Below are 25786 nucleotides of genomic sequence, written 5' to 3'. Positions count from 1 at the left end.
GGTTGGTCGGTCCTCATCTCCAGCACATAGTCTCTCACCATCCTAAACATGGAGGGCCACAGCTTGTGGAGGACCTCCCTTCAGGTTGGTGTCAGATGCCCTCTGGACCTGATCCTGTATGTGCTGCTCCATCATGGCTCGCGCTCCGATGACGACTCCATAGCACCCTCCTGAGGAGATCCAGGGAACAGAGGACTGTTAGCTTTGACACTGTGGAGAGGAAGTCTCATTGATCATCCTATTGGATAGTAACATGTTACATTGTAAATCAGTGATCCTCAACCCTTCTCCAGGAGAGCCACTGTCTTCAATACTTTTATTGGCTAAATCAGGTGTTTCACTGCTCAAGAGCAGGTTGAGGATCACAGCTGTAAATGTATGAAACATGCCCTCAATAAAGCTGCTACAGTGGGAAGCATCAGGTATACAGTGACAGGTAGTGGTGATGTCGCAGTAGCAGAGTGAGCGCAGCCAGTCTATCCTGGTCCCAGATCTCTTTGTGATGGAAGAGATCTGGACCAACAGGCTAGACCTGGCTGCTTCCACTCTGCTACTGCAGTCATCACCACTGGGACCAGGCTACAGACAGAGTGATAGTCTGAGAGTGCTGACCTCTGGGCTCTCCGCTCCCACACTGCAGCAGTCTCTACTGGGGTAGTTGAACAGGGCTCTGCTCAGGCCCTCTCCCAGCAGCTTGCCGTTGTCACGCAGATCCTCTGGGCTCAAGCCTGCACGGCGCCCACGCCCCTCCAACAGAAACTGCAGCTGACGCTTCCTAGAGAGAGTGAGGCAGGGAAGGAGGGAGCGAAAGAGAGAGAGGGGGGAGAGGGAGAGAGAGAGCAAGAGAGAGAGAGAGCGATTGAGACAAGGCAGAAGTAGTTTGGGGGTGGGGGTGCTGTGTTGTCTTTTACGTCCATATCGGTCCGCTAATACAAGACTAGCAAAGGCCCAGTGCACTCCTTTTGTGACATTTTTTACACTAAATGTATTTGAGTGTTTACCAGCATTTGTAACTTGAGTCTGATGATTATCTGTACAAAACAGTTAATCTGAAAATGCTTGTGGAATATAAAAATACATGCTTGATATATGTTTTGCAGTTTCTTGAAATACTTTGCAAATGTATACATGTACATATTTTTTCATACTAGTCCTGTGGGAATCAAACCCACAATCCTAGCATTGCAAGCACCATGCTCTACCAACTGAGCCACATCATCACATCATATCATCACAAACCACTTGAAGTGTCAATGTACTCAATTACTGTATTGTGCATTGTTCTTCTTCATGGTGATGGAAAGTCTACAGGTACAAACCTAGATGACCAGCCTATGTACTATACAGTAATGTACATTTACATTAAGTGGTTTGTAATGATAGTAAATTAATACTGCACAAAAAGTGGTTGTTTTCCATGTTATTTGATCAAGAAAAATCTTTAATTTGATGTGGATGTTTTGTGTCCTTACCCATAACCTTTCACCATTTGATGTAAATGTTTGAGGACAGTGTTTTGTTCGTTCTGGATTCTATTAGAATGACAATCGCAGAGAAAGGGACAGGGCAACAAGTCTTAAAATTCCAACTATTGAATCCTGCAAGATACTGTTCTTAATTATACAACTACCTTATTTGCAAAAGCGGAAATGCAGACATTTTTTTTTTGCCCACGCTACAGACGTCTATATCGGTCCGCTAATACTAGTAAAGGCCCAGTGGACTACTTTTGTGAAAAAAATGTTTTTTTCAAATAATGTTTTTCTTAATAAATTATTTTTTAAATCAGATTTTTCAGGGTGTGCTGCAGCACCCCTACTTCCAGCAGCTATGCAAGGGGGACAGGTGAGTTAGACATGTCTGGGGCATCAGGGCATCCAATAGGAGCATCCACTGCCAGGGACAGTGCCATCATCAAAGAAGGGTATAACAAAGTATCACAATACACGTTTCGACAAATAGTAATGGCATTCAGTCAATGCTCCGCATTAACACATCTGTCAAGACTGTTATTAGATACTATGACAGTAGTGCCGACATGAATTCCATGGAAGCCAAGCCWAACAATTACTTTACGAACAATGAATTGGGAATGATAAAGTACTTCTACATACATTTTTAAATCAGTTCTTTGTCAGTCGTATAGTTTTCAGCAYCAGGATTGGTACAGATGTAACCAGGATGAGAACATTAATAWAGGATGTTAGCTACATCAAACGTCCCTGTCCATCATTATTCATCTCATGAAATTCAGCACTGCACCAACATGTTCCAAACGCTGGTGCCAGAACTCTGGAGTAGTCATTGAGACGGAGGCTGCAGGCTAAAATACCTACTGGGATAAGTGTGTGTGCTTGTGTCGGAGACAGAGAGCCTGAACACTGTATGTATAGGTGGGCAGAGGATCAACTGAGTGGTGTGTATCTATCAAACAGCCCCCATTCACCATAGCTGAGCATGTACTCTACTGTACAATGATACTGTACAGTAGACTGGAGGTTGAATGCAAACACCCCAGTATAACAGCCCACAACATCAACTTAATTCACTGAGAAGAAGGATGAACCACTCCTACATTGGGTTCAGGACTCTTTTCTGGCCTCCAGTCATTAGTATTGTATCACAGACATGAATGTCAAAACTATCACATCATGGTTCATACAACAGGACAAGCTGTCCTCCCCCAAAAATTGCCTATCTTCAGGCCTTTAGGCCTTCTCCCATGTTTAACGACTTTTGATTATGACTTGGTCCTCAACCACAATACACCAAAAGCATTATAGCAGTCATAGCCTTTGCTCTGGCTACCTTCACAGCAATATCTGCCCTACCCATGACCATATGTGTTCCCACATGGATTGTCCAAACCTAAATATGACTGTATAATGTATCGCTCAGAGTTATACATGTCTGTACTGGATCTGAAACCATTTACTGATGACTGTAGTGAACTCCCATCTTAATTATTACAGGACTACACTCTCCATCTCTGAGGAGAGGTTTTCCTGGAAGGACCAAACTACAGGGAGTAGTGTGAGAGCACTGTGCACTGTGCAGAGGCTGAGAGGGGAAAGTTTAGACATGGTTTTATATGGAAGGTTAAACCTTAATCAAATACAGACACATTACTGGACTTAAAAGGTTAGGGCTGTTGCAGAGTAGGTCAGTGGGCTCAGTTGGGGGAAAAAGGATGAATTCCATAAGGCAGCTCAAGGTAAAGTATTGTTTGATACTCAGACATTTCATCCATGCTCCGCTTTAGAAGGCCCAGGGGTGTAGTGGGTAATCATACAGAGTGAACCTGAAGGGACAGACTAGGGAAGTGAACTAACTGCCATGCTCGTCCATTTCTCACAGCAAAAACTAAAAATGGCAGCTGCTAGGGACAGACAAGCCCTGGCCTGTCATCTCAAGGCTTCACACAGACAGAGATATACAGTACATTTACAGTACATTACACATACCTGRGGCACACACACATGCATAAATAAATACACATTCAAAGACATTAAAAGACTAATATATTAGTCAGATACACATTACACACAAAACGCTCTGGCACTCATTCAACTTTTCAGAACATATTTTGCAGTGTACCAAGTGTATTGTGATTCATAGAGTGGAATTAATTCAAGCCAACAGGGAAGTAGGGAGATTTATGATATGAATAACCTTAGGCTACATGTTTGACCTCCATGGAGTGGCCATCACATCAATKGTTTTTTCCTCTGCCCTGTACCAGTCTATAAAAACTCTCTTTATAAGATCAAGTTAATGTTCAACTAGCATTTTTGGAAAGGTCAAAGTTCATGTTATCAACCATCCTATACATATAAAATATTTATTTTACAAAACTATGCATTATCACACAATGTCAGCAGGTCACAGCGAATACCGTTTCTCTGTTGATCTGAAAAGAATGATCAGCTCCCGGCTATTGATAGAGCGTGGTCCTTTGTAGCTCAGTTGGTAGAGCATGGTGCTTGTAACACCAGAGTAGTGGGTTTGATTCTCGGGTACACCCATTTGTAAAAATGTATGCACGTATGACTGTAAGTCGTTTTGGATTAAAGCGTTGGCTAAATGGCATATATTATTGTCTTTTCTAATCGGGCATCAGTGAGTGTGAGTTATTAAAGAGGAACTGGAAGCCAGCAGAATGGCAGTTGGCCTTTTGTTTGCCAATGAACTTTGAACAGTATTCTCCTGACAGACAGGGCTCTGCTCGGGGCACTGAGAGAGACGCCACTACAGCAGGGCTGAGGAGGCGTGACCCCTTCAGTTCAATGGCATGTTTTGCTTTGCTTGGCTGTGTTTCAGTGACCAGGAGTGATATAGTTGAAGAGCTGTTGGCTGGGGAGAGGAATGGGAACGTGAGGAAGGTGCCAGGTACCCACCCTACCCCTGCGCTTCCAACCAACTCCCTATGGCTCCTTGATGCCAGGCTTTGTCTATCCTTCACACACAGACTCATTAACATACTTACACACAGACACACACACAAACACACACCAACACAGTACACAAACTCATAAACACACTCAGACAGGTTCTCTAGGGTACAGTGAACACATGTAATTAAAGTGTAGCTAATGTTTTTGTTTGGTAACCTGAGTGAGCGCTGTGTGTCAGTCAGTGCCAGGTACCAGGTACCAGACTGTGGCCGTGTCCAAATACTCATACTTACTGTTATGGATACAGGTATCCTGTGTGTGTGGATCCTGTGTGTAWTTCTTTTCTCTCCTTCACCCCTCACAGGTGGCAATCATCATTCCCCAATCAGTCACCAATCAGTCATCAATCAGAAGACACACCTCCTCCTGTTCCCATTACCCTATCACAACCCCTTTCCCTTGGTTTAAAAACCCTGTCAGTTGTTCTCTCTGGAGCTTGATCTCTCTGTCATGCAATCTCGCTCTAGATCTCTTGTGAGTTGCAACGATGTGTCACTTTGTCCGTTACCCTGTGAGTATTGTTTTGTTATGGTGTTTGACTGTTTGTTTGATGGTGGGAAAAGGGGGTACCAAGACAAGTCGCCCATGGGCATACACTACCCGTAGGAATACTTTGTCTACGCAAACTAGTTAGAACTGGGAGGACCACCCACTGTATTTTTGGTTAGTTAGCTGTTGTTGAAGTAGGCTAGTCTAGCTTAGGGGTGTTTTTTGGTTATTTGTTTCTTTTGTTATTTGTTTCTTTCCTTGAGTCCAGCTCAGCCCCTTTTCCTGCCCCCCCCCCCTTTACCGTGTGTTTACAAATAAACCATGAGTGTTTGACGGTAATTTAGTTGTCTGTGGTTATTTCGTTTTCACTTTTTCACTACTATAATTTGCATAAGTTATGTTATGGGTCTCGTTACCACCCCCCCCCTAGACTGCCGGGCCAAAGGGATTCGTAACACTTACATAAACTGCATCGTTGGATACTATTTAGCATACACTGTAGAATATGAATGGAGTTATAGGCCTACTCAGGCTGGTTACAGGCAGACTATCACATTGGACCTATACTGTAGTCCTTATAGCCCATCTATCCTATTTAATAAAGAAGACAGACTGAAGACAGAAACAGATAATTTGGTTAAATTTCAACATATTTATTAGTGAAACTAAAGTGCTGTAACAAGTTAAATTAAATAGCTTAGTACACACACAAACTTTTCAAATGTTCAAATCAAAAGACTATTGCACAGAACTATTGGGTGTGTCTCAAATTCAGAACCGCTGGACAGCAACATAATAAACTAAAGCACTTATCATTGGGAACGATTAATTAAATAGGTAGCCACGCCTACAAAACAATTCAAGTGTTTAATCGAAAGGCCTGACTAACATGACATCAATACCGCAGCCACATCCTGAGTCCCCAGTGCCGACACATTAACAAATCAAAAGATGATTTAGTTTAAAAGCTCTGACGAAGGTCAAGAGAACAAACACTTTTCAATGAGAAAACAAAGCCACTTTAAAAAAAATAAAAAATACTTAGGATACATCAAAGATGTATACTACGATGCAATACTAATTTTAAGGAGAAAAACGGCTTAGCTTACATTTGAACACCACTGCAGAAGCTTCGCTATTCGGCATCTTCCCAATTAAGTAGCCTAGTTTTGTTGTATGGCTACTTGAAGAGAACTAGGGCCTATCAATCCCAGCCCACCTCTTCCAATGCATTATAGAAAAGTGTTCATCTAATTCTACTAGATGAAGAACCAAAAGGAGTATAACATAATCGATTTTTGGAAATTCACATACTCTATTTTCGCATACTGAGACCGTGACATGATTGTTTCCTGTTATTCATTGATTTTGGTAGCATTTCCCAATATCTAATTGATTAGCTGTTAAAGCTGAAAAGAGCATGACATCCGGGCATTTAAAGTATACTAGATTTTCAAAATGACGCATACTTTTTATTTTTTGCATACTCTAAGTCCAGACGCCTTATGTTCTGAAAGAGCTGCAAAATCTGGATCCCTACAAGTCAGCTGGGCTAGACGATCTGGACCCTGTCTTTCTAAAATTATCCGCCGAAATTGTTGCAACCCTTATTACTAGCCTATTCAATCTCTCTTTTGTATCGTCTGAGATCCCCCAAAGATTAGAAATCTGCCGCGGTCATCCCCCTCTTCAGAGGGGGAGACACTCTAGACGCAAACTGTTATAGACCTATATCCATCCTGCCCTGCTAAAATCTTCAAAAGCCAAGTTAATAAACCGACCATTTCGAATCCCGCCGTACCTTCTCACTCTTCTCTGTATATATCAATGATGTCGCTCTTGCTGCAGGTGATTCTCTGATCCACCTCTACCCAAACTGCTACAGACCTATCTATCCTACCCTGCCTTTCTAAGGTCTTTGAAAGCCTTAGGAGTCTGGTTAGACTAAACTCTCCTTCCAGACTCATATCAAACCTCTCCAATCCAAAGTTACATCTAGAACTGGCTTCCTATTTTGCAACAAAGCATCCTTCACTCATGCTGCCAAACATACCCTCGTAAAACTGACCATCCTACTGATCCTCGACTTTGGCGATGTCATTTACAAAATAGCTTCCAACACTCTACTCATTAAATTGGATGCAGTCTATCAGTGCCATCCGTTTTGTCACCAAAGCCCCATATACTACCCACCACTGCGACCTGTACGCTCTCGTTGGCTGGCCCTCGCTTCATACTCGTCGCCAAACCCACTGGCTCCAGGTCATCTACAAGACCCTGCTAGGTAAAGTCCCCCCCTTTACTCGCTGGTCACCATAGCAGCACCCACCTGTAGCACGCACTCCATCAGGTATATCTCTCTGGTCACCCCCAAAACCAATTCCTCCTTTGGCCGCCTCTCCTTCCAYTTCTCTGCTGCCAATGACTGGAATGAACTACAAAAATCTCTGAAACTGGAAACACTTATCTCCCTCACTAGCTTTAAGCACCAGCTGTCAGAGCAGCTCACAGATTACTGCACCTGTACATAGCCCATCTATAATTTAGCCCAAACTACCTCTTCCCCATACTGTTTATTTATTTTGCTCCTTTGCACCCCATTATTTCTACTTTGAACATTCTTCCACTGCAAATCTACTATTCCAGTGTTTTACTTGCTATATTGTATTTACTTCGCCACCATGGCCTTTTTTTGCCTTTACCTCCCTTATCTCACCTCATTTGCTCACATTGTATATAGACTTAATTTTCTACTGTATTATTGACTGTATGTTTGTTTTTACGCCAAGTGTAACTCTGTTGTATGTGTCGATCTGCTTTGCTTTATCTTGGCCAGGTCGCAATTGTAAATGAGAACTTGTTCTCAACTTGCCTACCTGGTTAAATAAAGGCGAACAAAAAAATATATAGGCCGTGTCTGAATGTTGTGTGCCAGTTACCATGTGCTGTGGGTAGGGAACTCACCTGGACTCCTCCAGCAGTACTAGCAGGCGGCAGCGTGGTGTCTCGGTGGCAGCGATATGACCCAGCGTCCCAAACAGACGCTCTGCAGAGATCACGTCATTCATGGTCACCTGATGCACACACACCCAATATAAATGCACACACATGCGCACACACAAGGGAAAATAAAAAGGGCATCAGCTAACACGTTGTTCAGAACATTATAGCACAAAGACGCTGAAAGACAAAACATGTTAGATTTTTTTCTGAGTGTGTAGGTGGACCTGACCTCCAGGTTGTTGATCTTGTGCAGGTTGAAGTGGTGCAGGCGATAGATGAGGAAGGATCTCCACAGGGAAAGGCTGACTACAGGGTTCCCCACTGGGTGGATGGTCAGCTGGTCCAGACGTCTCACCTGGGCCAGAGCAGCCAGCTGGGGAAGACGGCTGACGTTGGTCTCCAGGAAAATCAGGTGCTGTATGGAGGATACCATAATAAGTCAGGAAACCAGTCAATGAGTGGCCATATCAGTATCCTATTGGCCAATGAGAACCCTCAGTTTAGAACTCCAACAGAGACCATGTGTTACCATGGTGAGAATGACTCCTATCATAGTAGCCAATGAGAAGACTCTTTATTGACCAGTATGTAATTTGTAGTAAATGTGTTCTCACAGATAGGTTAGGGAACTTGACCCTTATGCGTGGCAGTGTTGGCACGATCGCATCAAAGTGGATGTAGCGGAAGGCTATGACAGTGACGGCCCCTGCAGTCTGGACCCCCCAGCCTCTCTCCAGGGCCTCCAGGGCCCCGAGGCCGAACAGGCGCAGGGTTTCCCCATCCAGCTCCGCCAGGTGGCTTTCTGACAGGGAGAGGCTCTGCAGGCTGGCACCCCCTGCCTCAAGGAGCCTGGAACACACAGAGAAACAGACAGTCAGCACACACACCTGTGAGGATGGGCACCTGATTTGTTTAGGAGGGTGCCCAGTCCCTCCTAGCCCCCCGGTAATTTTAAACATGATGGTGGCTCCCTAGGTACATTAAGTAATAGCCACCTGGCCAACTCTCCACCCACCTGGCACATCCAAGACGCCATCCAAGATGGCGTAGCAGTGAAGACGTGTTTTTGTTCGTCCTCTCGTGTACTTTTGTTTTTTTTCTTTTTTTGTATACATTTCAATTTTATTTTCACTCTTTTCCATTTTAATTCGATTATACCTTCCGGTAACCTGCCTCACCCAATGTGATACGGAATCGCTATTATTTTTAGAACACATTCAAGAACCACCAGAAGCTAACAAGCTAATTAGCTACAAGCTATTTAGTCATTGTTAGCCACTGCTAGCGGCTTTTACCTTCTGCACAGATACCAGCCCTGTCTTTTAGCCTGGATAATACTCGCCAATCTACCAGGATTGGACTGTCTCTCCACCACAACGCCGGATTCCTGCCGTAATTACTGGACCACTACTTCTGATCTTCACAGCTAGCTAGTGGCTAACGCCCCTGCCACGAAGCTAGCACCAGTTAGCCGTGAGCCAGGCGCATCTCCCGGCTAGCAAACTAAATTCTACAATACCTCATTCGCCATCTGGCTTGGATCCTCTCAACACGGCGCCCCGCCGCACCACCACGACTGGTCTGCCGACGAATACTCCATCCGCTGTGCCTTCAACCGGCCTCCGTCGGAGCAGACGTTCCCACTAGCCCCGGGCTACTAACTTTAAACGCCGTGTCGCTAGCGTAGTGGCGACTACTCCGCGGCTTCCCTGTTCCATCTACTGCTGCCCCCTGGACACTGATCACTTGGCTACATAGCTGATGCCTGCTGGACTGTCCATTAATCACGGTACTCCATTCTGTTTATTTTTTATTTGTCGGCCCCAGCCGCAAACTCAGGCTCTGGGTTTAGTTAACCCGACCCTCTCTGCCTAGTCATCGCCATTTTACCTGCTGTTGTGTTAGCTGATTAGCTGTTGTCTCACCTGTTGTCTTAGCTAGCTCTCCCAATCAATACCTGTGATTACTTTATGCCTTGCTGTATGTCTCTCTCAAATGTCAATATGCCTTGTATACTGTTGTTCAGGTTAGTTATCATTGTTTTAGTTTACAATGGAGCCCCTAGTTCCACTCTTCATACCTCTGACACCTCCTTTGTCCCACCTCCCACACATGCGGTGACCTCACCCATGATAACCAGCATGTCCAGAGATACAATCTCTCATCATCACCCGGTGCCTGGGCTTACCTCCACTGTACCCGCACCCCACCATACCCCTGTCTGCACATTATGCCATGAATCTATTCTATAACGCCCAGAAATCTGCTCCTTTTATTCTTTGTCCCCAACGCTCTAGGCGACCAGTTTTGATAGCCTTTAGCCGCACCCTCATCCTACTCCTCTGTTCCTCGGGTGATGTGGAGGTAAACCCAGGCCCTGCATGTCCCCAGGCACCCTCATTTGTTGGCTTCTGTGATCGAAAAAGCCTTGGTTTCATGCATGTCAACATCAGAAGCCTCCTCCCTAAGTTTGCCTTACTCACCGCTTTAGCACACTCTGCCAACCCTGATGTCCTTGCCGTGTCRGAATCCTGGCTTAGGAAGGCCACCAAAAATTCTGAGATTTCCATACCCAACTATAACATTTTCCGTCAAGATAGAACTGCCAAAGGGGGAGGAGTTGCAATCTACTGCAGAGATAGCCTGCAAAGTAATGTCATACTTTCCAGATCCATACCCAAACAGAACTTCTAATTTTAAAAATGAATCCTCCAGAAATAAGTCTCTCACTGTTGCCGCCTGCTACCGACCCCCCTCAGCTCCCAGCTGTGCCCTGGACACCATTTGTGAATTGATCGCCCCCCCCATCTAGCTTCAGAGTTGTTCTGTTAGGTGACCTAAACTGGGATATGCTTAACACCCCGGCAGTCCTACAATCTAAGCTAGATGCCCTCAATCTCACACAAATCATCAAGGAACCCACCAGGTACAACCCTAAATCCGTAAACATGGGCACCCTCATAGACATTATCCTGACCAACTTGCCCTCCAAATACACCTCTGCTGTCTTCAACAGGATCTCAGCGATCACTGCCTCATTGACCGCGGACCAGTAGCGGATACAGTCAAACGACCACCCCTCATCACTGTCAAACGCTCCCTAAAACACTTCTGCGAGCAGGCCTTTCTAATTGACCTGGCCCGGGTATCCTGGAAGGATATGACCTCATCCCGTCAGTTGAGGATGCCTGGTCATTCTTTAAAAGTAACTTCCTCACCATCTTAGATAAGCATGCCCCGTTCAAAAAAAATGCAGAACTAAGAACAGATATAGGTCTGGAGTGAACCAAGGGCTGACTGCCCTCGACCAGCACAAAAATGTCCTGTGGCGGACTGCAATAGCATCGAATAGTCCCCGCGATATGCAACTGTTCAGGGAAGTCAGGAACCAATACACGCGGTCAGTCAGGAAAGCAAAGGCTAGCTTTTTCAAGCAGAAATTTGCATCCTGTAGCTCTAACTCCAAAAGTTCTGGGACACTAAAAGCTAAGAGCACCTCCTCCCAGCTGCCCACGCACTGAGGCTAGGTAACACGGTCACCACCGATAAATCCATGATAATCAAACTTCAACAAGCATTTCTCAACGGCTGGCCATGCCTTCCACCTGGCTACTCCAACCTCGGCCAACAGCTCCGCCCCCCCCCCCCCCCCCCCGCAGCTACTCGCCCAAGCGTCCCCAGCTTCTCCTTTACCCAAATCCAGATAGCAGATGTTCTGAAAGAGCTGCAAAACCTGGACCCATACAAATTAGCTGGGCTTGACAATCTAGAGCCTTTATTTCTGAAAATATCTGCCGCCATTGTCGCAACCCCTATTACCAGCCTGTTCAACCTCTCTTTCATATTGCCTGAGATCCCCAAGGATTGGAAAGCTGCTGCGGTCATCCCCATCTTCAAAGGGGGAGACACCCTGGACCCAAACTGTTAGYCKMYMKWSSATSSWMKRKMGRCTATCTAAGGTCTTCGAAAGCCAAGTTAATAAACAGATCACTGACCAGCTCGAATCCCACCGTACCTTCTCTGCTGTGCAATCCGGTTTCCGAGACGGTCACGGGTGCACCTCAGCCACGCTCAAGGTACTAAACGATATCATAACCGCCATCGATAAAAGACAMTACTGTGCAGCCGTCTTCATCGACCTGGCCAAGGCTTTCGACTCTGTCATTCACCATATTCTTATCGGCAGACTCAGTAGCCTCGGTTTTTCTGATGACTGCCTTACCTGGTTCACCAACTACTTTGCAGACAGAGTTCAGTGTGTCAAATCGGAGGGCATGTTGTCCGGTCCTCTGGCAGTCTCTATGGGGGTACCACAGGGTTCAATTCTCTGGTCTACTCGTTTCTCTGTATATATCAATGATGTTTCTCTTGCTGCGGGCGATTCCCTGATCCACCTCTATGCAGACGACACCATTCTGTATACTTCTGGCCCTTCCTTGGACACTGTGCTATCTAACCTCCAAACGAGCTTCAATGCCATACAACACTCCTTCCGTGGCCTCCAACTGCTCTTAAACGCTAGTAAAACCAAATACATGCTTTTCAACCGTTCACTGCCTGCGCCCGTCCGACTAGCATCACCACCCTGGACGGTTCCGACCTAGAATATGTGGACATCCTATAAATACCTAGGTGTCTGGCTAGACTGRAAACTCTCCTTCCAGACTCATATTAATCATCTCCAATCCAAAATCAAGAATCGGCTTTCTATTTCGCAACYAAGCCTCCTTCACTCACGCCGCCAAACTTACCBTAGTAAAACTGACTATCCTACCGATCCTCGACTTCGGCGATGTCATCTACAAAATAGCTTCCAATACTCTACTCAGCAAACTAGATGCAGTTTATCATAGTGCCATCCGTTTTGTTACTAAAACACCTTATACCACCCACCACTGCGACCTGTATGCTCTAGTCGGCTGGCCCTCGCTACATNNNNGTCGCCAGACCCACTGGCTCCAGGTCATCTAAGTCCATGCTAGGTAAAGCTCCGCCTTATCTCAGTTCACTGGTCACGATAACAACACGCGCTCTAGCAGGTATATCTCACTGATCATCCCAAAAGCCAACACCTCATTTGGCCGCCTTTCCTTCCAGTTCTCTGCTGCCTGTGACTGGAACGAATTGCAAAAATCGCTGAAGTTGGTCTTATTTCCCTCACCAACTTTAAACATCAGCTATCTGAGCAGCTAACCGATCGCTGCAGCTGTACATAGTCCATCTGTAAACAGCCCACCCAATTTACCTACCTTATCCCCTTACTGTTTTTATTTATTTACTTTTCTGCTCTTTTGCACACCAGTATCTCTACTTGCACATGATCATCTGATTTATCACTCCAGTGTTAATCTGCTAAATTGAAATTATTCGCTCCTATGGCCTATTTATTGCCTACCTCATGCCTTTTGCACACAATGTATAGACTCATTTTTCCCCCTCCTACTGTGTTATTGACTTGTTTATTGCTTACTCCATGTGTAACTGTTGTCTGTTCACACTGCTATGCTTTATCTTGGCCAGGTCGCAGTTGTAAATGAGAACTTGTTCTCAACTAGCCTACCTGGTAAAATAAACAGTCACAAGTTTCCAGGATCCTCTGGACTATCATTAAAACAAAGCTATCTTAGTTTACATGTGTCTGAAGTGGGCCAATCAGTGGAGGGGTAATCAGAGTTAAGTGAATGTAACATTTGTCTTCAATGCTGCCTAATTGCTTTCCATTCTCTGTGACAACAGTTTAAGTGCCCTTCCCTGATAAGGAGTCGTGAGAGTAGAGAATCAGGATGAGTCTCAGGGAGACATGATCTCTTTCTGTCCCTGTTGGCACCTCACTAGCTACCCTGGGTCTCTGCCTTCTCTCCCTGCCTCCCAGTCTGCTGACACTCAGGGGACCTGCTGCATACCAAAGGGTCATATGGCTCCACGGACCAGCAGTCCACACCAGCCATTAGAGTTCACCCACCAACAACCTAATCAGTCTATTCATATTTCACACCCTTTAGAATGTAACACCGCTGATCATGGGAAAAGAAAACACAAGGGAGGATTAATCCTGACACTATTGGAGCTGTAATCCTARAGGCCAAGTCTTGTTGGGCTGATTGTTAGAGTCAGGGGAGGGAAACAAGGCTTCTTTAAAAAGCCATCGTTGTTGTCACACACCAAACCTGATCCCCTGGAGGGCACTGCTTTCTCTCTAGAGGACTGAGGACTGATTCCTACCCTCTCATATCTGTCTGCTGCACCTTTTAGTGCATCTAAGACCTGGCAAGATGCTGTCCAGGTAAGCAGAGAGGAATCAASGAGAGTGGTCTGACAACATGTAAGAGAGGCTTTGTACTGTGAGCAAGAACAGGAAGAAGAGATGATACAAAGATGGTCAGACAGGTGTGCTGACCCAGAAAGAGAGGGCTGAAGTGGGAAACAGGGAAGAGTCTGGTACAAATGAAGGTGTATTGGAACAGAGGAGAGATTAAAATGTTGATTGACTTGTGATTATCATGTAATAACCATGGCAGGACATTCTAAAGACCACTATCAAGGCTGCTGCTGCAGAGGGACACAAGGGAGCAGTTTGTTCACAAGCTGCAGGGTTACAGGTCTAGAGTTGACTCCAGCCCTAGGAGAAAGAGAGGTGAATGTGAGCCAGAGAGATCAGGACACCAGGGTTAACGGTCACAAAGCTACAGTGTTAAGCCATGTTTTGGCCACCATGACTACTGTGTCTCTATAGGACCCTGTGTGTGTATGCATGCAAGTGTGTGTGAGTGAGTCAGTAAACTGCCCATGGCTGCATCAGAGTTCAGTCATTAACACCTGCTGTAATACTCCATTTCCCCTCAGAGTTTTAATAACCTGGGAGAAAACCCAACCTTAACAAAACAACCCAGGAATTACATTAGCTAATAGACACAACCTCCAGATAATCCTAACATTCAGTACGAGCTGCTTCCAAGAATCCAGCAGTGACTGACAGACTAGCGTCCGACTCAATCATGGAGAACAATTTTTCTAGCAGGCCGTGTTGCTACCTACATATTAATCTAAGACGACCCACCACGCGGTGGGTGTAAAACCCAATCTTAATCAAACAGTGTCGTGTTTCAAGGAAGCGCTGCGTCTGACACTGAGGGGCAGGCGAGGAACGTGAGGGGTGATGACTGGTGATGTAAGAGCAAGGGGGTACTACTGGCCACACGGCGGAAAGCATCTCGTCCAGGGAGCTACTAGCTGGAGGTCTCCTCATACGCACACACTGGGAGACCCAGGCCCCGCAGAGCGGAGGTCTGGGCCAGTGATAGACAAGATAGGCGCCAGTCAGTGAAAGACGGTGCTAATCTTCAGGACACGCCACACCTCTGAGGCGGCTTTGCCAAAGGTACTAAATCAAAAGCAGTTGGACAGACAGATAGAGACGAGAGAGAAAGAAAGACAGACCGAGAGAGAGAGGAGACACTGGGTAACATGTAGATAGAGTGATGGTAACTTTTCATCCCTTTCTGGGGAAGTCTGGAAGCATGCCATCAGCCCACTCTGCACTGTGTCATGTATTGTTCCTGGTAATCACTCTTGATAGACTGCCAGGTGCCTCCAAATCCCCTCCTGAAACACTTAGAGGAAGAGAAGACACCAAGATGGTCAAACTGAGGAAAGTCTAACTGTGGAAAACATTTCCTGATGTGTTCAGTAGCTCTGAACTAAAACTCAATTATCTCAACCTAATCCAGTAGGAGCGTCAAAACGATGTCTGTCATGAGCCTACATGTGTCTAGCTATGATAGCACCATATAAGAAACATGGTTATTTAGCTTGTCATGATGTGAGAAGAACCTTTCAAAATATTCTAAACTGAAAGAAAAATGTAATTGTTCAAGCAATTTCTCTATTAGCATGGTAGCAGATCTGTACAGTGTCTGCAATAAAGCATGAAAACGATTGTCAGAGGAGTTGGCTAGAGCAGACACAGATCTGGAACCAGGCTATTTCTGTATGTCTCTCCTGGCATGATGTAGACACAGACCTGGAACCAGGCTATTTCTGTATATCTTCGGCATGATGTAGACACAGACCTGGAACCAGGCTATTTCTGTATATCTTCGGCATGATGTATATGTAACATTTATTGAATGAAGTGTTATGGTTTATTGAAGTGTTTCTGAGTGGTGGTGGCACCAGATTCTCTCGCTCTTTCCCAGACTTCCTTCTCCCATCATAAGTAGAACTTGAAGATGGATGTGCTTGCCCCTCCACCTGCTTGGAGACCCAGCGTGCCTCTGTATTAATGAATATATACATAGCATGTGGGCACTGATGTCTCCCCTCCAACTCTCTGGCCAGCCCCAATATTGGATTTCTGGGTAATAACTCTTCCCTCCTGTCATATCTCAAGGGAACAGAGAACGAATAAATCTTCCTCTAGTCTGCTCACAAAGGAATATAAAACAGAGGCTACTATCCAGCAGTCGGACGGACAGATGGACACACACACACACACACAAACGCAAGCTTGTTTCTGCACGCACGCACGTACACTAACACACACACTCACGGACAGACATTCACACACACACAAAATTTGCTAAGCACTCAGACAACCATTCTCCTACTCCATCTCTCATCCTAACATACTAAAAGGGGTTCCCTCCTTCCTCGAATTCTAAACGCACTGTCAACATTTGCTCCTGTCTTAATTTTTCTCCAGCTCGGGTCGGGCTGCTAATGCCAAACAGAGATGACAACATATGTTTCCTTTTACCTGCTGAGGGGCAGGGGCCCATTTCAGTCAACKCATATCATRTACCACTCCAGCTTGATGTGAAAAGGGGAGCTTGAAAAGGCCATTGACTATACTGATAAACACTTACAGCATTAATTAATGCCTCTGTGGGTGCCAAACATCACCATTTTGCAGTGACAAGTGTTCTGAAGTTATGAGGTGCATGACTTTCACTGGGCACATTCCTTTAAGCTAGTTTATCAAGGGAAGTAAAATCAAACGATTCAACTAACCTGCATCACATCTATTTATCTTTATGTGGTTGTTAATTATTCAGCAGGACTTTAGCTGGCCCTCTCTCACATGCTCTTACAAAGACGATGATCCATGTGTCTTCATACGGCAGCAGCAGTAACGTGTGAACTGTCCCATGCTGATTTMTTTGTGATGAATGTGAACATTGCCGGTCCCACCCAGGGAACAACAAATAGCATATCCAGAGCAAATGGATCTAATCATGTGGACGCCAGCGGTTATTTTTTCTCAGAAGCGATGTGGGGACAGAGCAGAGTGCAGCCTCCAGGCCCTCCATCTCTCAGAGAGAAAAACCCCCCACACCAGGGGGTCCCCCTGCCCGGTCCCAGAGCAGAACCAGATGTGGAGGACAGAGAGAGACAGGCCCAGCTCTGCAGCTCTGCCCAGCGTGTGGGAATGAAGAACCCCGTCTGTCTTTGAGGATTAAGGAGGAATATACCGGACCAGGACAGACTATCAATCCAGAGAGAAAGCAAATCATTCATGCTTTGATTGTTAACTTCATGGAGCTTTCACAAATTCACACCTCCACAGAGGCTGGTAATCCCTTACGTTGGGGTGACAGCGGGTCATACCTGTAGAACATCACATCTATAAATCACTGCTCAGTCCATCTATCATCTCCTCTTTTATACTTTCAGGAATAGGAATATTCCCATGGGCATATTTACTGTAAAATATATACTGTAAGACACCCAAAGGAGTGAATACCAAGCATCACAAACATACATCAACTACATGAAATAGACAGAGAGCTGACAAACTGCACTRAGACAAAGGACAGTACGGTTTTTACAGTGGTTATAGATGTAAAACATCATAAAATGTTTCTTCTCTTTTATCCTATTGGACAATTGTGCACAACAATAAAAACCAGTTAAGGTTACAGATAAGTAGACCACATCACACCGTATGGTGAATCACTTGAGCCCTAGCCTTGGCCCCTTTTGCGACACAAACTGCTATAAGGGAATTATGGCCATGAAGGATTGCGCTTCTGGGACATTTTCATATCCTGGAGCAAGAAAGTAACATGTAATAATAGTGGTTGACACAGCCACAGTGCCCATCTCAGCCTGACCCCTTATAACTCACAGGCCTGGTATACAGTCCCTCCAGGAGAAAAGTTAGGGACTGCAGCACGGGGGCTAAGCCTGGTCAGATCAGGCCAGGCTGGGGGAATGGCCATATGGAGAACAAGGCCATGACACAGAGTGAAGGTCTCACCCTCTAACCCTCACAATAAAGTTAGCTAGCTAAATAATGGGGCCCTGTGTAGTTTTGTGAAAATCATCAGTGTAAAGACTAACGAGTGTTAGAGGGTGAAATGTTGAGTGTGTAAAGCAGAGGGAACCATGTCTCTATGGAGAGAACCGTTATAGATGAGGGATATCCTTTTGTATGCTAGTTTATAGTGTAGACAGACCACAAGAGGCTGGTGAAGGGAGGACGGCTCATAATAATGGCTGGTATGGAGTGAATGGAATGGTATTAAAACATATAGAAACCATGTGTTTGATGTGTTTGATATTATTCCATTAATTCCGTTCCAGCCATTACAACGAACCGTCCTCCCCAGTTATTGTGCCACCAGTCATCTGACACATACGGAACCCAYGAGAATGAAACAAAATCCTCAAATGTGCTCCATCCATACAGTTTTATTGGCTAAACTTGAAATAATTATAATGTGTGAACAATTATAACGGGACCATGTTTTCTTGCATTGGAAGAATGTTTACATTCCAATATCCTATCCCCTGTGAGCATGCGTATCAGTGGAGGCTGCTGAGGGGAGGACGGCTCATAATAATGGCTGGAACGGAGCAAATGGAATGGCATCAAACACATGGAAACCATGTGATTGATGTATTTGATACCCTTCCACCAATGCCATTCCAGCCATTACCACAAGCCCGTCCTCCCCAATTAAGTTGCCACCAACCTCCTGTGATGTGTATGTATTCCTGGGTGTGGTGTAGTACCAACTTGGGGTCTCGAGGACTGTTGGGGCGACTGGTGGAGCGTATCCGGGTCTCACTGCCCCCTGTTGGCCTGTCCGGAGCCGACAGCGGACTCACCCGTCTGGCAGAACAGAAAACATATTATGTATACCTTTATAACAGTCCTGCAACTATAACTACTGTCTTCCAGAGCCCAAAGTTCCACCCCTATGCACGGCCCCTCCCCCCTAACGTTACCTGAGCTGCTCATCCGGAGAAGGTTCCAGTGCAAGGCCATTGGTCTGGGCGGGACTGTGGGCGGGGCTTGCCTCAGGGCTGATTTCCTCCTTGGCTCCGTTCTGAGCCGGGAGCTCCAGGCAGGCCCTGACCCCCTCCCACTGCAGTGCTGCATTACGGATGGCCAGACGCCGCTTCTCCTGCACACACACATAAACGCACGCAGACAGGCACACACACGATCACACGCGCACACACATGCACAAGCACACATGCATGCACAAACACGCACGCACACACAAGGAACAGAGCAGGGTTCAGTTGGCATTGGTCCTCAGCAGGGCACAGAGGACAGGATGATATTATGAAACTGAAATCTCTCTCCTGCTACAGCCAAAGACATTCCACCTACCTTGCTTGTCACTGAGGAGTCCTGAGACTTGAGTCCAAGTTGAGTGTAGAACTGCTGAGGCGCAAAATGAGCAGGACTCTATGAACACAAATACACATGTACTGTTTATCTTCAAAAAAGAAAACTTCAAATGTTATTCTAACTGATAGACTGTCACTTAGCTTACATTACTTACAAACATGCCTATCTTACCAATACCTAGTCTCAGTTACAGTTACAAAGGCTTTGTCTGTAATAACAAGGTACAATTTGTGTGTGCTGTACTGTATATGCCCCATATCTCTCAACAACTGTCTTAGCATTACTGCAGCAGCAGAATCCGTGTTGACTGTAGCAGAGGAAGCAGCAGTACTTCTGTGCCATCCCCACCCTGCAGCAAGGAAGAATGCAGCTCTCTCTCTCTCTTTGATTTCATTTTTTTGTTGTTGCCTTTATTTAGTTCAGTTTTGATACGCACAGGTATGGAATGGAATGCTCCACTCCCACACACAGGGGACGGCTGGCAAACAGGATTGATAGTGGATCATTCTGAGACTACATGAACCCTCACGGAGCATTCCATTTATCATTATTTCCTCAACTAGCTCAATTAGCTGGCTTGGATAACACACAGGCAATTAAACTTCCTCCAGACCACTTGCTGATCTCTCAGTATGGATCAGTCAATGCAGCAGGAAGGCAGGAACACACACATCAATATACAGTATATAATGAGCAAAAATATAAACGCAACATGTGAAGTGTTTCATGATCTGAAATAAAAGATCCCAGAAATGTTCCATTACCCTGTTAGTGAGCATTTCTCCTTTGCTAGATAATCCATCCACGTGACAGGTGTGGCATATCAAGAAGCTGATTAAACAACATGATCATTACACAGGTGCACCTTATGCTGGGGACAATAAAAGGTCACTGTAAAATGTGCAGTTTTGCCACGCAACACAATGCCACAGATGTCTTAAGTTTTGAGGGAACATGCAATTGACATGCTGACTGCAGGAATGTCCACCAGAGCTGTTGCCAGATAATTAAATGTTCATTTCTCTACCATAAGCTGTCTCCAACATCGTTTTAGAGAATGTGGCAGTACGTCCAACCGGTCTCACAACTGCAGACCACGTGTAACCACGCCAGCCCAAGACCTCCACATTCGGCTGAGACCAGCCGGCCGGACAGATAATGAAACTGATTAGTATTTCTGTCTGTAATAAAGTCATTTTATGGGGAAAAACTCATTCTGATTGGCTGGGCCTGGCTCCCCTGTGGGTGGGCCTATGCCCTCCCAGGCCCACCCATGGCTGCGCCCCTGCCCAGTCATGTGAAATGCATAGATTAGGGTCTAATGAATTTATTGCAATTGACTGATTTCCTTATATTAACTGTAACTCAGTAAAATCGTAGAAATTGTTGCACGTTGCATTTATATTTTTGTTCAGTATAGATACAGTACAGTATGCATTCTCTAACACATAGAGGTACAGTACAGATACACAATGATTGAACAAGCATGTTTTGGTCATTTGAACTGAAATCACAACCAGTCTCAAACAAAGGTTGGTGGGATCTGATATTCTACAAGAGGAACTGAGCACTTAGAAACCCTGTAGTTAGAACAGTTATTGTGAGGAACACTTAGGGAAAAGATAATGGAGGAAAAAGACAAATGACTATTGAAGTGGATTTAAAAACTTTGAGAATTGTAGCTACAGTCACTGTTATTTGAGACCCCTTGGAAACGTAACTGTCAAAATCTAAACATTTGAAACTTTTATTTCTAAACAGAAGACACCAAGCCAAGCTACATAAATGCAGGGTTACTGGGGTATAGTGTGTTGAGCCTTCATCTCCCTACTATAATGCTCCCATTGATCAACTCATGGTTGGGCGGTTAATGCAAAGCAGATGACTCCTCTTTACATGACAAGCGAACACCACAGTACATTTCAAGTAGTTAAGAATCAGTGGCCATTGAGGCGCAACCCTCAGAGCGCTTTAGGTATCATCTGAGATAACTGCTTACCGGTACCTCAGCATCAACAGAAATTGCTTACAGACATATGACAGCATATCATACAAGTTGATATACATGATTTAATACATTGTTCAACATCAAAAACAGCCCTCTTGCCCTCTCCTTAAACAATGCACTTATAGTCTAACTCCCACAACATTAGTCATCCTCATCCACTGTCTACAAGGTGTTATGCAGTGTATGTTACATGTGCAATGAGTTTAAACAAAAGCACACCTAACATCCTATTGTACTCATAATAAACCCTAATGGCTAGCAGACAATAAGCATGTTCATATTTTGACTAGTTTTGGCTCTTCATATGAATAAACTGGAAATGTTTTGGAGGTAAAAACGTTTTAACAAACAGCATTGAGGGCCAAGGAGTTTGGTTATTGTCCAAATAAGCACTTTCCACAAATGAAATCTGTATGGCTTAATTATGTTGTTGACATGCATCCGTCAGAAAAGCTTATATAACACATTAAACGCCACAAAATATTTGAAATATTTGGTTAATGACTTAAACGCTCACCAGCTAGTCTGCTCAGMCCATATCAATGTCCTGTGACATTATTTGGATTCCACTTTATCATTGTGGAATTGTTCCTCTTATGTGACAATCAGCCAGCTAACATCAGTTTTATATATGTCAGAGCAGAAGAACATATTGTTCAGTCAACATGGCGAGATATCTGCGATAGTAACAGTATAGTACAGTATGTTAAACACAAATATGGACAGAGAGTCAACATAAGGAAAGTCAGGTACCTTGTGCATGGCCTGCTTGTGACTCTCCCTCTTCTTCTCATCCTCCTTCCGGGCCGTGACGCAGGCCATACGTCTCTCCTCCTCCTGCAGAAAAGAGGGTCAATAACACAATCAGGGTGTTGCTCCATTCATGGACGAGTCTGAATTATTCAACATGAGACAGAGGCACAGTCAGAATAATGTCTGATATGTTGGCTGCAGGTTTTCCCTCTGCAGGAAGGACCAGTTGGAGAGACAACATCTCCTGCTGCATCACAGGATTATCTGTTTGTCTGATATTCGGCTGCAGCCTCATKTGAACTGAGCCCAGCTGTTTGGGTGTGCCAGGCAGAGCTCCCGGCATGCAATGCACCAGCAGACACAATCTGAGACTGCCAGCTGAGCTCTAGGGGATGTTTAGCACTGGCTACTCTGTGACGATTCGGCTGAGAAAGGATTCCTTGATATGGTTCACTGAAAATGCTGCCATGGCTCCAGAATCAAAGTGCTATCTTTCATACCCTTTGTATAATGTTTTTTTCTGTAAGGGAAGGCCTTTTATCAAAAATACTTTGTAATAAAAAAGTTGAATCAGTATGTGAAATGTTGTATTTTATTAGAATCCGCATTAGCTGTTGCAAAAGCAGCAGCTACTCTTCCTGGGATCCACACAAAACATGAAACATAATACAGAATGACATAATACAGAACATCAATAAACAAGAACAGCTTAAGGACAGGACTAAATAAAAAAAAATAAAGGCACACGTAAACTACATATCAATGAATACACACAAACTATCTAGGTCAAATAGAGGAGAGGCGTTGTGCCGGGAGGTGTTGCTTTATCTGTTTTTTTTTAAACCAGGTTTGCTGTTTATTTGAGCAATATGAGATGGAAGGAAGTTCCATGCAATAAGGGCTCAAATCAGTTTGAGCAGCGGACCTTAAGTGCTGTCACAACTAGGCTATGTGTAATAGTATCAATAATGCATTTTCATCCTTTCCCACTAATTAGTAGACTAGATCATTAAGTGAAATAGCGCTGAAAATTAGTCATTAACACATTTCCCCCTGAACAAATCCAGTCTGTTGTGTTGACACAGATATCCCACAAGGAGCAATGGTAACTGTTTCCTGGCATCTATTGATTATTTTCTAGCTCAAAGCAAGAGGAGTTCAGCTCCTCCACATCTGCAGCCAGCTTTAACCCTTATTTTACTCATAAATTAGATCTGCCTGCCTTGGCACTGACAGCAAGTGTGTTTTATCTCAAACTATGTTACTACCAGTCACATAGAGCGAGTGCTCATCTGTGGAAAGTTGTGCAAATCAGATTCTGATCTCAGGAGGACTTGCCCATCCTATTGGCCGCAGGGCCATTACCTCCATATTCTAAGGGTAAGGTGTGTGTGTGGTACCTCAGGGTTCATGTAGCCTACAAGCTCAGACCTGGGTGTTGCCTGCCTGCCTGCTTAACAGCGTTCAAATGCATGAACCTCTAAACTCAAGTGTAACTCTCGTATGTAGTGTGAATACAATGACATCATGTTTGACGGGCAATTCAGCTTTTATGCCTATGGATAACAAGCACGTGGTAGTTTCAAGGATTCTGTAAAGTGTTGCACTGAGCGTATGTCTTACCGTGACACGTTTCATGTCCAGCTGTCTGAGTTGAAGCACACAGCGCAGGGCGGCCTGCTTGTACCATGTCTCCAGGGCTACTTGGGGTCCCATCCAGGGTGAGCTCAGAAAGGGAGCCACGACTCTCCCAGGCAGGCTAGCTCATCAAAACTACACACAGAGTGAGAAAACACACACCACACAGGTCATTAACAACTATCAATGGATAAATACTATATCAAATCAAATTGTATTTTTCACATGCGCCGAATACAACAGGGGTAGACCTTTACCGTGAAATGCTTACTACAAGCACTTAACAAACAATGCAGTTGTAAAAATATAGTTAAGAAAGTATTTACTAAATAAACTAAGGTAAACATTTTTTTAAGTAACCAATAAAATAACAACAACGAGGCTATATATACACCGGTACCGGTACCGAGTCAATGTGCGGGGGCACATGTTAGTCAAGTTAATTTGTATGTGTACGTAGGGGGTAAAGTGACTATGATGCATTGATAATAAACAGCGAGTAGCAGCAGTGTAAAAACAAAGGGGGGGGGGGGTCAAGAAAATAGTCGGGTGGCCATTTAATTAATTGTTCAGCAGTCTTGTGGCTTGGTGTAGAAGCTGTTAAGGAGCCTTTTGGACCTAGACTTGGCACGTGCCATTGGAACACAGGAGTGATGTTTGCTGACAATGTGCCTCTGTACGCCTATGTAGATATTCCATTAAAAATCAGACCATTTCCAGCTACAATAGTCTGTTACAACATTAACAATGTCTACACTGTATTTCTGATCAATTGATGTTATTTTAATGGACAAAAGATGTGCTTCTCTTTCAAAACAAGGACATTTCTAAGTGACCCCAAGCTTTTGAACAGTATGTATTATACAGTTGAAGTCGGAAGTTTACATTCATTTAGGTTGGAGTCAATTAAAACTAGTTTTTCAACCACTCCACAAATTTATTGTTAACAAACTATAGTTTTGGAAGTCGGTAAGGACATCTACTTTGTGCATCACACAAGTCATTTTTCCAACAATTGTTTTATAGATAGATATATTCACTTATATTCACTGTATCACAATTCCAGTGGGTCAGAAGTTTACATACACTAAGTGACAGTGCCTTTAAACAGCTTGGACAATTCCAGAAAATAATGTCATGGATTTAGAAGCTTCTGAATAGGCTAATTGACATAATTTGAGTCAATTGGAGGTGGCCTGTGGATGGATTTCAAGGCCTACCTTCAAACTCCAGTGCCTCTTTGCTTTGACATCATTGGAAATAAAAAGAAATCAGCCAAGACCTCAGAAAAAAATGGTAGACCTCCACAAGTCTGTTTCATCCTTGGAGCAATTTCCAAACGCCTGAAGGTACCACGTGCATCTGCACAAACAATAGTATGCAAGTATAAACACCATGGGACCACGCAGCCGTCATACCGCTCAGGAAGAGACGCGTTCTGTCTCCTAGAGACGAACGTACTTTGGTGCGAAAAGTGCAAATCAATCCCAGAACAACAGCAAAGGACATGTGGAGATGCTGGAGGAAACCGGTACAAAAGTATCTATATCCACAATAAAACAGTCCTATATCGACATCCACTCAGCAAGGAAGAAGCCACTGCTCCAAAAAAACGCCATAAAAAAAGCCAGACTACGGTTTGCAACTGCACATGGGGACAAAGATTGTACTTTTTGGAGAAATGTCCTCTGGTCTGATGAAACAAAAATAGAACTGTTCGGCATAATGACCATCGTTATGTTTGGAGGAAAAAGGGGGAAGCTTGCAAGCTGAAGAACACCATCCCAACCGTGAAGC

At 44.5% G+C, this 25786-nt stretch overlaps 2 protein-coding genes across 3 annotated transcripts in view; both read right to left on the bottom strand.

Moving 5' to 3' along the window:
• LOC111969518 (leucine-rich repeat-containing protein 49-like) lies at positions 1-24084 on the bottom strand. Its single transcript, XM_023995698.2, has 10 exons — positions 23975-24084; positions 22352-22435; positions 19570-19647; positions 19179-19357; positions 18967-19062; positions 8561-8795; positions 8176-8361; positions 7908-8017; positions 613-775; positions 1-170 (listed from the first exon to the last, which is right to left on the bottom strand). The coding sequence occupies exons 1-10, from the start codon at positions 24065-24067 to the stop codon at positions 132-134; spliced, it is 1263 nt and encodes a 420-aa protein (XP_023851466.1). The 5' UTR covers positions 24068-24084; the 3' UTR covers positions 1-131.
• Positions 1-25786, bottom strand: part of LOC111969515 (leucine-rich repeat-containing protein 49) — a 90530-nt gene that overhangs the window by 31232 nt on the left and 33512 nt on the right. The window lies entirely within an intron of this gene.

The sequence above is a fragment of the Salvelinus sp. IW2-2015 genome, linkage group LG10 (genome assembly GCF_002910315.2).
Source record: "Salvelinus sp. IW2-2015 linkage group LG10, ASM291031v2, whole genome shotgun sequence".
Classification (NCBI taxonomy): Eukaryota; Metazoa; Chordata; class Actinopteri; order Salmoniformes; family Salmonidae; genus Salvelinus; species Salvelinus sp. IW2-2015.
Note: the sequence above shows the minus strand (reverse complement) of the source record. Positions and strands in the feature narration are given on the sequence as shown.

Excerpts from the sequence above, each read along its gene's own strand:
- LOC111969518 (XM_023995698.2), bottom strand. The coding sequence starts at position 24,067 with ATGGGACCCCAAGTAGCCCTGGAGACATGGTACAAGCAGGCCGCCCTG. Across the intron at positions 19,358-19,569 it reads ACTCCTCAGTGACAAGCAAG|GAGAAGCGGCGTCTGGCCAT; the intron begins GTAGGTGGAATG and ends GTGTGTGTGCAG. Across the intron at positions 19,063-19,178 it reads TCTCCGGATGAGCAGCTCAG|ACGGGTGAGTCCGCTGTCGG; the intron begins GTAACGTTAGGG and ends CTGTTCTGCCAG.